General features: G+C 44.3%; 1 protein-coding gene across 1 annotated transcript; it reads right to left on the reverse strand.

Annotated features, from left to right (window-relative positions):
- Positions 1 to 627: 627 nt before the first annotated feature.
- On the reverse strand, positions 628 to 4722 carry LOC120022252 (thioredoxin-interacting protein-like). The gene is made up of 6 exons (XM_038966137.1): positions 4219 to 4722; positions 3605 to 3680; positions 3361 to 3508; positions 2604 to 2963; positions 1912 to 2214; positions 628 to 1802 (listed from the first exon to the last, which is right to left on the reverse strand). The coding sequence occupies exons 1-6, from the start codon at positions 4472 to 4474 to the stop codon at positions 1755 to 1757; spliced, it is 1191 nt and encodes a 396-aa protein (XP_038822065.1). The 5' UTR covers positions 4475 to 4722; the 3' UTR covers positions 628 to 1754.
- Positions 4723 to 11580: the final 6858 nt, after the last annotated feature.

Raw genomic sequence — 11580 nt, forward strand, 5'->3', positions numbered from 1 at the left:
TGAAGTTCAACTATACAGGGTGATTGAAATTTAAAGGCAACGTTTCCACTTTAGCGGTGACTGCGTTCATGGGAACGCTACAATGTCGGCTCAATCGTAAACTACCTTCAATTTCTATCCGGAATCTGTAATGCTTCAGATTAGATAGAGCCTTTAGTTCTGATATTATATTCATACTATCACAATAGTAGTTTGTGATAAAATGTGCCCAATTTTTTTTTGGGGGGGGGGGGGGGGGGGGGTAGTACCTCCAATAGTCATGCAGCGGTAGTTCCACAAGTTCAATAAAATATATTTCAGTATTAAGGGTTAGAAAATGAAATTTGGTGTAACCAAATATTTCCCGAAACAATGTAAATACTAGGGGCTGGAATCAAGCCACTTTAAAATGTAAAGAATTTCCCGATTGAGCTGACATAGGCAGTTTACCATGAATGCAGCTATAGCTACTTATACCATTTGAAATGTAACAGAGCTTACATAATACTGCAATTCAGATTGACTCCAGTCGTAGGCTTTAAATTACAATTCCTTTTCAGAGAAGGGATCATCTCTAGAAGCAACTGTGGCTTGGTACTATTATTGCTTGGCTATACAGTGTAATGATTGTCGTCATGTACCACATGATTTAGTGCAACTTTTTATTTATAGAAAAGTCTCATACAAAAGATAATTTCCATTTACAATATTCACAAAATATAAAAGATGCATTGCATTCTCAGAGATCAGTTTTACAACATTTATTCAGTTTAGGCATCCCACAGTGAAACACTAAGATAAACCCAAATATATTGTCAATATTGTCACCCAAGGTGCATTTCCTTGATGTCTTATGCACAAAATACACCCGTTTGTCTTGTGATTCAGCCCTCATTTGAAATACAAAACAATTTGAGCCCTTGCTAATATGGAGGTGATACCACAATATATCGGTGGTTGAGTTGGAGACTCCCAACACAACACGGGAGACACAAATCTAAACCACGAGATCTCCTGTAGGCGGTTAGAGCAATATGCATCCATAAGAAAAATGCAATGCCATAGAAGACACTGGTACAGAATATAGAACTCTGCATGATTGTCCCTGGGAAGATATATTCAACATGTTCTAACACAATTGATTGCTTTTATTTTAAAAGATATATCATTAGAAAAAAAATGGCTCCTCAGATGAAATCCCACATTTGTGAAATACAGGAATTATATGGAATGACTAAACGCCATGAAGAACAGACACCCAACAAGCAAAGAGCTTATTCATAGTCAGTCGGGGACTTGTCAACAAATGCTTGGCCCCAGTGGGAAACTCATGGAGATCACATGGTTTATAAAGGACTAGAAGATCCCTCTTCATTTCTTAACAGTCATCTTATGTATTAAGAACATGGAGGATATTGGAAGGCGCAGCTTATTCACACCAAGACGTCGCAAACCATGAAGTCTGCAGTGTCATGCTCAGGTGCAGAAACCTGAACAGCAACAGTCCAGGAGGAAACAGAACAAGATCCACTTAGGTGGTGCTGCAAAGATGGCCGACAGCGCCGGCACAAGAAAGACTTCAGCCTCTTGCCTCATGACCTTCACATCCTCTTTTCTCGATGCAGGGCCGGCTCCGATACCAGACACCACATCACTTCCCAAAGTCCGTCCAACACTTCTCCATTCGTTTGGATATTCTGCTCCTTTTCAAGTGAGCTAAGTGCCAGAAGTGGCCCTTGTACAGTGGGCCAGAGTTCTGGAAGTGCTGAGGTATTTCAGCAGACCTGCAGCATGCGAGTGTTGCCATTGAACTCCTCATCAACCTGAAACCGGCGAGAGACACGTGTTAGATCACCTGCTCATCAATTCAATCACAATGAACATGTACCATCATGGAGATACTTTATCTGCATTTATTTTCAAGACACTCACCTCAGAGTAGGCAGGCAGGGGTGGGAACTGGAAGGCTGAGGAGTGCATGAAGATGGGGCTGTCATCGCCGTCGTAGTCATTCAGCAGGGGCGTGAGTGGCTGATCCAGGCGGCAGTCGCGGGTGACATCGCAGTAGCTGGGGGGAGCAGAGGGCATGCGCAGGGACACCCAGCTGGCTGAGGCATTGCTGACCGAGCCGTCTGTGCTGCTCACGCTGTTGGTGCGGCTGCCCAAGCCGGCTGTGCCGATGACCAGCGGCAGCTCCAGGATCAGCTTCTCGCTGCCTGGGATGTGCATGTAGATCTGGAGGAGAGGATAATGGTTAGATACCAGACTTGCTGAGTGGCCATTTCAAAAGGCTGCATGTCTAACTAGTGCGGATGTAACCGATGTGAAATGGCTAGCTAGGTAGCGGTGGTGCGCGCTAGCAGCCTTTCAGTTGGTGATGTCACTTGCTCTGAAACCTTGAAGTAGTGGATCCCCTTGCTCTGCAGTGTAGTGTCGGATTTAGAGTAATGAACATACTATTTATTATAAGCACGTCTATGATAATAGCGACAAGTTAGTTTAAAGGTAAATAAACGCACTTCATTTCACTAATGAAAGTCCATTGCTACTAGAAATGGCTGCTTACCACAAAAACCTATTAGCACTATCCTATTATGCTAATTTGAGGGGATCAAGATGCTCACCATGAGGGCATACTCCACACGGATGATATTGCAGTCCAGCATGGAGGGCTTGATCTTGGGCACACGGATGGTCTTGCCCTGCCAGGCGTCGCACATACCGGAGATGATGTGGTTGCCACGCACAGAGGAAAGCTTCTGACGGAAGACCTTTGTCCTACCATTGGCCTGGTAGGTGTGCTTGGAGATGATGGCTGCCTTGGGCACCACAATACGTGAGCAGGTGTTCTCAAACTTGGCACAGATGCAGATGTCTTCGCCCTCACAGAACCCCTTGCGATCGATCTTGGCGTTGAGGGACACCTGGCCGTCGGGAATGAACATGCAGGTGACCTTTTTCTCCTTCATGCCACCTGTAGGAGACTGAAGAGGGAGAGAAAGAAACTGGTTACACAAGGGCTCACTTTAACAGATGTTTAACCATGCTTTTGAGATCTCTAATTCAATATATCTATTCCTTCATGTCACAAATGACACGTTTTCTAAATCGTTTAAAGACTTCTAGGACCTATGACTTCAATTGCATGAGGTCAAATCTGTCCATGCTTTACAAGGAAGACTGCTGAGCAGGATGAGGCACAGGTGCCCAACCTGAAGCATCTGGGCATGTCACATGACTGTAATCCCAAAGGCTGGTTGAATTTAACACTCAAGGGAAACACCTGATACAGACTGCTCACTCTTAATGCTTTCAGATTGTCATCTGTTGTGTTTCTACTTTTGCAGTTCAGGCTTTGTGTTAAGTGAGAGATGAACTCACCAGCAGATCTGGGGTGTTCACATCCAGGGGCTCCTCCACCTCAAAGTGCTTCTTGCACTCCAGGGCAGGCTGAGCAGGCCTCTCCATCAAGGCCTTGACAAAGTACTGGACATAGCCAAACTTGCCCTTGTAGGAAGACACAATCTGCCTGTGGGGAAACAAAAAGATAAGGCAGAGCCACATACAGAGGAAGCTTTATATTGTATTGACTCAATAAAATGCAGGCCAATGCAAAGAGACTTACCCTTGCTGGGGAAGTTCAAATCCAAACATGTACTCGTACTTGTTGCCAGGTCTAAGGACAACTGATCCATCATGATCTGAAATTAAAAGTGATTTAATAATGGTGATTTGCCTGATTAGTGGAAACGGCAAGATACAAGGTTGCTTTTTTTAATGCTAGACTATCAGCTATGTTAACTTCTAAAGCCTGGTGTTGGAGGTTTGCCAAGGCCACCATGCTACCCTCAGCCTAGTACTGTGAAACATAGATAATGCTTGACACCTCAGAATGGGATTCCCTGTATACACCCCACATGTACTGCTCAGCCACTGCTGCCAGCAGCTTTTGAATAGGCCAGTCATTCATTCCATGAAATTCAACTCTGAAATCAATGACTACTGAAGGAGGAGACACTTTGTTTAAATACAACTCATAACTGCTAGGTAAACTAACTTAATACTTCACATGAATCTGTAATTCGATCCCTACAGCGACAGTCACATTTGAAATGCATGTAACAATCACAAACTGACTGTCATCGTCATCAGCACCATATGGGTATCTACATCACAAACGTTACACTTGAAAATAAGTTATCATATTGATTTTACGGAATAATTCAATGAGGATCTTACCAGCTGGCTGGTCAACAAGTTGAACAACTTCTTCGTATCTCAAGTACTCATTCTCCTCTCTGCATTTCTGCTTTCCTTTGGCATATTCCACTTTAGCGCATCCAACACCGAGCACCCTCATAGCCGAGACTCTGGTCACCTCCGCTACTTCCACCACGATCCTCCCGGCTACTTTGTCTCCACTGCAGTAGAAAGCCTTGCTAGCATCGCTGAAAATGACCTCGAAAGTCTTCAATCTCTTTGGCATAGCAACCATGTTTGCTTTTTAGTCGAGATGCAACTCTAATAGTTATACTGCAAGAAGTTCAGAGTTATTCCAACTCCAAATCAATGTTTTGTTGTTCAATAAGACGGTCAAAGTCAATATAATTAATTGAGTGGGGTTTAAAGAACTACGACTGTAAAGCAGCGCAAAAAGCTTGCTTTAGTGTAAGCCTATCCTCAAATATAGCCAACCTACTGTCACGTTAACTTTAGGAGATACAAACAAAGGAGGAAGGCGCAGCTTTTATATGAGGAGGCCAGCCAGTGATTCACCAGCGTTGTTGATCACTTCAGCTGAGCATGTGGAAGCAGAATGCACAGCATGGCTCAGCGCATGAACATCGATGTTTGTGTCGTCTGTAACCAATCAGCGCCCGTGAACGGCGCGTGGACACCTCGTGGCTGAGAGGATAGAGCGAGTGCGCAGCAGCTGTCACAGAGGAAGGGCTTTTGGAGGAGTGGCTAGATTCTTTGTAGCTTTTTACAGTATGTGGTCTTTTGGAGAGCGAAATTAACTTCACAAGCCTGGGACAGGAAGCATAACTCTTAAATATATTATTAGTATAGTTTTTTTTTTACAGCCCCGTCGAGGTACATTTTGTTCAGATTTGACCCTCCTGGGAATGGATAAAGAAGTGTTATGGCACTACAAACTACACAGAGTGTAAAAACAATTAGGAACACCTGCTCTTTCCATGACATAGACCAGTGTTTCCCAAGTTATTGTACCACCAACTGAAATTTGCTCTGCCCAGAGTACCCCTGAAGTACCCCCTCATGTGCATTTTACCAGTAGGCCTATGGTCTCATGAGTCTTCTCAAGTACCCCCTGTGGATAGGCTAAGTACCCCCAGGGGACCCCTGGTTGGGAACCATTGACATAGACTGACCAGGTGTAGGCTATGATCCCTTATTGATGTCACCCGTTAAATCCACTTCAAGCAGTGTAGATGAATGGGAGGAGAGAGGTTAAAGGTGGATTTTAAGCCTTGAGAGGAAACAAAATCAAATATTATAGGTCGCATACACGTTTAGCATTAGTTATTAAGGGTGTTGCGAAATGCTTGTGTTCCTAGCTCCAACAGTGTAGTAATATCTAACAATACACACAAACCTAAAAGTCAAAGAATTGAATAAGAAATATTAGGACGAGCAATGTCGGAGTCCGGAGAATAAATACATATATATGCAATACCAGTCAAAAGTTTGGACACACCTACTCATTCCAGGGTTTTTCTTTATTTTAAATATTTTCTATGTAGAATAATAGTAAAGACATCAAAACTATGAAATAGCACATGGAATCTTGTAGTAACCAAAAAAGTGTTAAACAAATCCAAATATATTTTATATTGAGATTCTTCAAAGTAGGCACCCTTTGCCTTGATGACAGCTTTGCACACGCTTGGCATTATCTCAACCAGCTTCATGAGGTAGTCACCTGGAATGCATTTAAATTAACAGGTGTGTTTTGTTAAAAGTTAATTTGTGGAATTTCTTTCCTTCTTAATGCGTTTGAGCCAATCAGTTGTGTTGTGACAAAGTAGGGGTGGTATACAGAAGATAGCCCTATTTGGTAAAAGACCAGGTCCATATTATGGCAAGAACAGCTCAAATAAGCATGGAGAAATGACAGTCCATCATTACTGTAAGACATGAAGGTCAGTCAATCCGTAAAATGTCAAGAACTTTGAAAGTTTCTTCAAGTACAAATGCAAAAACCAACAAGAGCTATGATTAAAATGTCTCTCAGGAGGACCGCCACAGGAAAGGAACACCCAGAGTTACCTCTGCTGCAGAGTATAAGTTCATTAGAGTTACCAGCCTCAGAAATTGCAGCCCAAATAAATGCTTCGCAGAGTTCAAGTAACAGGCACATCTCAACATCGACTGTTCAGAGGTGACTGCGTGAATCAGGCCTTCATGGTCGAATTGCTGCAAAGAAACCACTACTAAAAGACACCAAAAAGAAGAAGAGACTTGCTTGGGCCAAGAAACATGAGTAATGGACATTAGACCAGTGGAAATGATGGTGTGGGGGTGCTTTGCTGGTGACACTGTCAGTGATTTAAGGCACACTTAACCTGCATGGCTACCACAGCATTCTGCAGCGATATGCTGGTTTGCGCTTAGTGGGAATATAATTTGTTTTTCAACAGGACAATGACCCAAAACACACCTCCAAGCTATGTAAGGGCTATTTGACCAGGAATGAGAGTGATAGAGTGCTGCATCAAATGACCTGGCCTCCACAATCACCTGACCTCAACCCAATTGAGATGGTTTGGGATGAGTTGGATCACAGAGTGAAGGAAAAGCAGCCAACAAGTGCTCAGCATATGTGGGAACTCCTTCAATACTGTTGGAAAAGCATTCCTCATGAAGCTGGTTGAGAAAATGCCAAGAGTGTGCAAAGCTGTCATCAAGGCAAAGGGTGGCTACTTTAAAGAATCTCAAATATAAAATATATTTTGATTTGTTTAACACTTTTTGGGTTACTACATGATTCCATATGTTGTTTTTTCATAGTTTTGATGTCTTCGCTATTATTCTACAATATAGAAAATAGTTCAAATAAAGAAAAACCCTTGAATGAGTAGGTGTGTCCAAACATTTGACTGGTACTGTATGTATATATGATGGGATTTATAGACATTATGGATCAAAAGTATGTGGAGAACTGCTCGTTGAACATCTCATGCCAAAAAGATGGGCATTAATATGGAGTTGGCCTCTCCTTTGCTGCTATAACAGCCTCCACTAGATGTTGCAACATTGCTGCTGGGACTTGCTTCCATTCAGCCACAAAGAGCATTACGCCTTGATCACACCGATAGCGTCATAGCGTTTTGGTACACCAGAAGTGTATTAATTTCCATTGGAACGCTGTGTTTGCATTGCAGCCTTGCTTTGCAGAGGCAGTTGCAGTGCGTTCTTTGTGGTGCATGCATTGGATTTATCGAACCTATGTATCAAACTGTATGTGTAGACTGCTTGACAGAAATGGTAGCAGGTGAATGTTGAACTTTTGTTGTACCATTTTGCGCAATGACGCTGTCGGTGTGATCGAGGTGTTTGCGAGGTCGGGCACTGATGTTGGGCAATTAGGACTGGCTCGCAGTCGGCATTCCAATTCACCCCAAAGGTGTTCGATGGGGTTGAGGTCAAGGCCCTGTGCAGGCCAGTCAAGTTCTTCTACACCGATCTCAACAAACCATTTCTGTATGGACCTCACTTTGTGCACAAGGGGCATTGTCATGCTGAAACAGGAAAGGGCCTTCCCCAAACTGTTGTCACAAAGTAGGAAGCACAGAATCGTCAAGAATGTCATTGTATGCTGTAGTGTTAAGATTTCCCTTCACTGGAGCTAAGGGGCCTAGCCCGAACCATGAAAAACAGCCACAGACCATTATTCCTCCTCCACCAAACTTTACAGTTGGCACTATGCATTCAGGCAGGTAGCGTTCTCCTGGCATCCGCCAAGCCCAGGTTTGTCCATCAGACTGCCAGATGGTGAAGCATGATTCATCACTCCAGAGAATGTGTTTCTACTGCTCCAGAGTCAAATGGTGGCAAGCTTTACACCACTCCTGCCAACGCTTAGCATTGCGCATTGTGATCTTAGGCTTGTGTGCGGCTGCTCAGCCATGGAAACCCATTTCATGAAGCTCTCGACGAACAGTTATTGTGCTGACGTTGCTTCCAGAGGCAGTTTGGAACTCAGTGGTGAATGTGGCAACTGAGGACAGATGATCTTTACTCACTACGCGCTTCAGCACTCAGTGGTCCTGTTCTGTGAGCTTGTGTGGCCTACCACTTTGCGGCTGAGCCGTTGTTGCTCCTAAACGTTTCCACTTCACAATAATAGCACTTACAGTTGACCAGGGCAGCTCTAGCAGGGCAGAAGTTGGACTTGTTGGAAAGGTGTCATCCTATGAAGGTGACACGCTGAAAGTCAATGAGCTCTTCAGTTCAAATCAAATGTATTTATATAGCCCTTCTTACATCAGCTGATATCTCAAAGTACTGTACAGAAACCCAGCCTAAAACCTCAAACAGCAAGCAATGCAGGTGTAGAAGCACGGTGGCTAGGAAAAACTCCCTAGAAAGGCCGAAACCTAGAGAGGAACCAGGCTATGAGGGGTGGCCAGTCCTCTTCTGGTTGTGCCGGTGGAGATTATAACAGAACAAGGCCAAGATGTTCAAATGTTCATAAATGACCAGCATGGTCAAATAATAATAATCACAGTAGTTGTCGAGGGTGCAGCAAGTCAGCACCTCAGGAGTAAATGTCAGTTGGCTTTTCATAGCCGATCATTCAGAGTATCTCTACCGCTCCTGCTGTCTCTAGAGAGTTGAAAACAGCAGGTCTGGGACAGGTAGCACGTCCGGTGAACAGGTCAGGGTTCCATAGCCGCAGGCAGAACAGTTGAAACTGGAGCAGCAGCACGGCCAGGTGGACTGGGGACAGCAAGGAGTCATCATGCCAGGTAGTCCTGAGGCATGGTCCTAGGGCTCAGGTCCTCCAAGAGAGAGAAAGAAAGAGAGAATTAGAGAGAGCATACTTAAATTCACACAGGACACTGGATAAGACAGGAGAAGTACTTCAGATATAACAAACTGACCCTAGCCCCCCGACACATAAACTACTGCAGCATAAATACTGGAGGCTGAGACAGGAGGGGTCAGGAGACACTGTGGCCCCATCCGATGATACCCCCGGACAGGGCCAAATAGGAAGGATATAACCCCACCCACTTTGCCAAAGCACAGCCCTCACACCACTAGAGGGATATCTTCATCCACCAACTTACCATCCTGAGACAAGGCCGAGTATAGCCCACAAAGATCTCCGCCACGGCACAACCCAAGGGGGGCTCCAACCCAGACAGGAAGATCACGTCAGTGACTCAACTCACTCAAGTGACGCACCCCTCCTAGGGATTGCATGAAAGAGCACCAGTAAGCCAGTGACTCAGCCCCTGTAATAGGGTTAGAGGCAGAGAATCCCAGTGGAGAGAGTGGAACCGGCCAGGCAGAGACAGCAAGGGTGGTTCGTTGCTCCAGAGCCTTTCCGTTCACCTTCACACTCCTGGGCCAGACTACACTCAATCATATGACCCACTGAAGAGATGAGTCTTCAGTAAAGACTTAAAAGTTGAGACCGAGTCTGCGTCTCTCACATGGGTAGGCAGACCATTCCATAAAAATGGAGCTCTATAGGAGAAAGCCCTGCCTCCAGCTGTTTGCTTAGAAATTCTAGGGACAATTAGGAGTCCTGCGTCTTGTGACCGTAACGTACGTGTAGGTATGTACAGCAGGACCAAATCGGAAAGATATGTAGGAGCAAGCCCAGGTACGAGCAAGCCCATGTAATGCTTTGTAGGTTAGCAGTAAAACCTTGAAATCAGCCCTTGCCTTACTTAGGGAGGCTAGCACTAGAGTAATATGATTATTATTTTTTTTGCTGAATATCCGAATCCACTAATAGTTAGGCCATTCTAGTGCCAATGTTTGTCTATGGAGATTGCATGGCTGCGTGCTCGATTTTATACACCTGTCAACAACGGGTGTGGCTGAAATAGCCGAATCCACTAATTTCAAGGGGTGTCCACATACTTTTGTATATAAAGTCTATGTACATCAATAGTTGAATTGGATAGCCTTGACTAGAATACAGTATTTACATATGAAATAGGTAAAACAGTAAGTAAACATTATTAAGGGACCAGTGTTCCATGTCTATGTACATAGACAGCAGCCTCTAGGGTGCATGGATGAGTAACTGGGTGGTAGCCAGCTAGTGACAGTGACTAAGTTCAGGGAAGGGGACTGGGTGAAGGCTGGCTAGTGATGGCTATTTAACAGTCTGATGGCCTTGAGATTGAAGCTGTTTTTCAGTCTCTCGGTCCCAGCTTTGATGCACCTGCACTGACCTCGCCTTCTGGATGATAACGGGGTGAACAGGCCGTGGCTGAGGTGGCTGAGGTCCTTGATGATCTTATTTGCCTTCCTGTGACACCGGGTGCTTTAGATGTCCTGAAGGGATGTCCTGAATGAGACATGGATTGTGTATGTGTGCCATTCAGAGGGCGAATGAGCACGACAAAATATTTAAGTGACTTTGAACAGGGTACGGTAGTAGGTGCCAGAGGTCAAGAACTGCAACACTGCTGGGTTTTTCACGCTCAACAGTTTCCCGTGTGTATCAAGAATGGTCCACCACCCAAAGGACATCCAGACAATTTGACACAACTGAGGGAAACATTGGAGTCAAATGGGCCAGCATACCTGTTGAATGCTTTCGACACCATGTAGAGTCCATGCCCCCAACAAATTGAAGCTGTTCCTAATGTTTTGTACACTCAGTGTATGTCAGACGTGTTGGGAAAACCAAACGTTGTTTGCAGATAAGCTTGTTAAACCATTTGGTCATGTTTCTACCTAGGCTTGCCCATGCCTACAGTTAGTGGACTAAACTCCACTCCATGTTGATACCTCAAAACATTTATGAAACGCCCAGCTTGTATCTATGTTTGTCCTCTGTAGTCGTGTGCCTTTCTTTGTTTGCTGGGAATCCATACTTTTTCAATAAACGTTAATGAAATGCCACCAACGACTGTTTCCTTGTTGAGGTTCAATTGGCACATCCACATTTGCACGGAGCTGCCATCTTAGAGAAACAGCAACGAGCAAACAGTCGGTGGTTGTATTTTATTCATGTTTATTGAAAAACTCTATCAGATACTGGGTGCGCCCTCTAGTGAGATAGCGTAGCATGACATTTTTTTAAATGTAAAACACCAAACATGAGTCAAACTAATGTTGGGTTGAAGACAGACTTGGTAAACAATTTCAGGATAAAGAAGGGTCACACACATAGCTCATTCCTGAACTTGTTTGGAATATCCATTGCAAAACCACAGCGGGTTTCGTGCCAATTACATAATGTGTGAGTAAAGTTTGAAGAGACGTCGACTGCTGTTGCTTTTGCGTTGACAGCGGTTGTTTATGAATATGCCAGGTGCTTTCTTGGAAGTAGGAAAACAGCAGACTCAAGCAATGTCAATGTTTGACCGCTGGCTTTCTATAGGTAAT

The sequence above is a fragment of the Salvelinus namaycush genome, chromosome 27 (genome assembly GCF_016432855.1).
Source record: "Salvelinus namaycush isolate Seneca chromosome 27, SaNama_1.0, whole genome shotgun sequence".
NCBI lineage: Eukaryota > Metazoa > Chordata > Actinopteri > Salmoniformes > Salmonidae > Salvelinus > Salvelinus namaycush.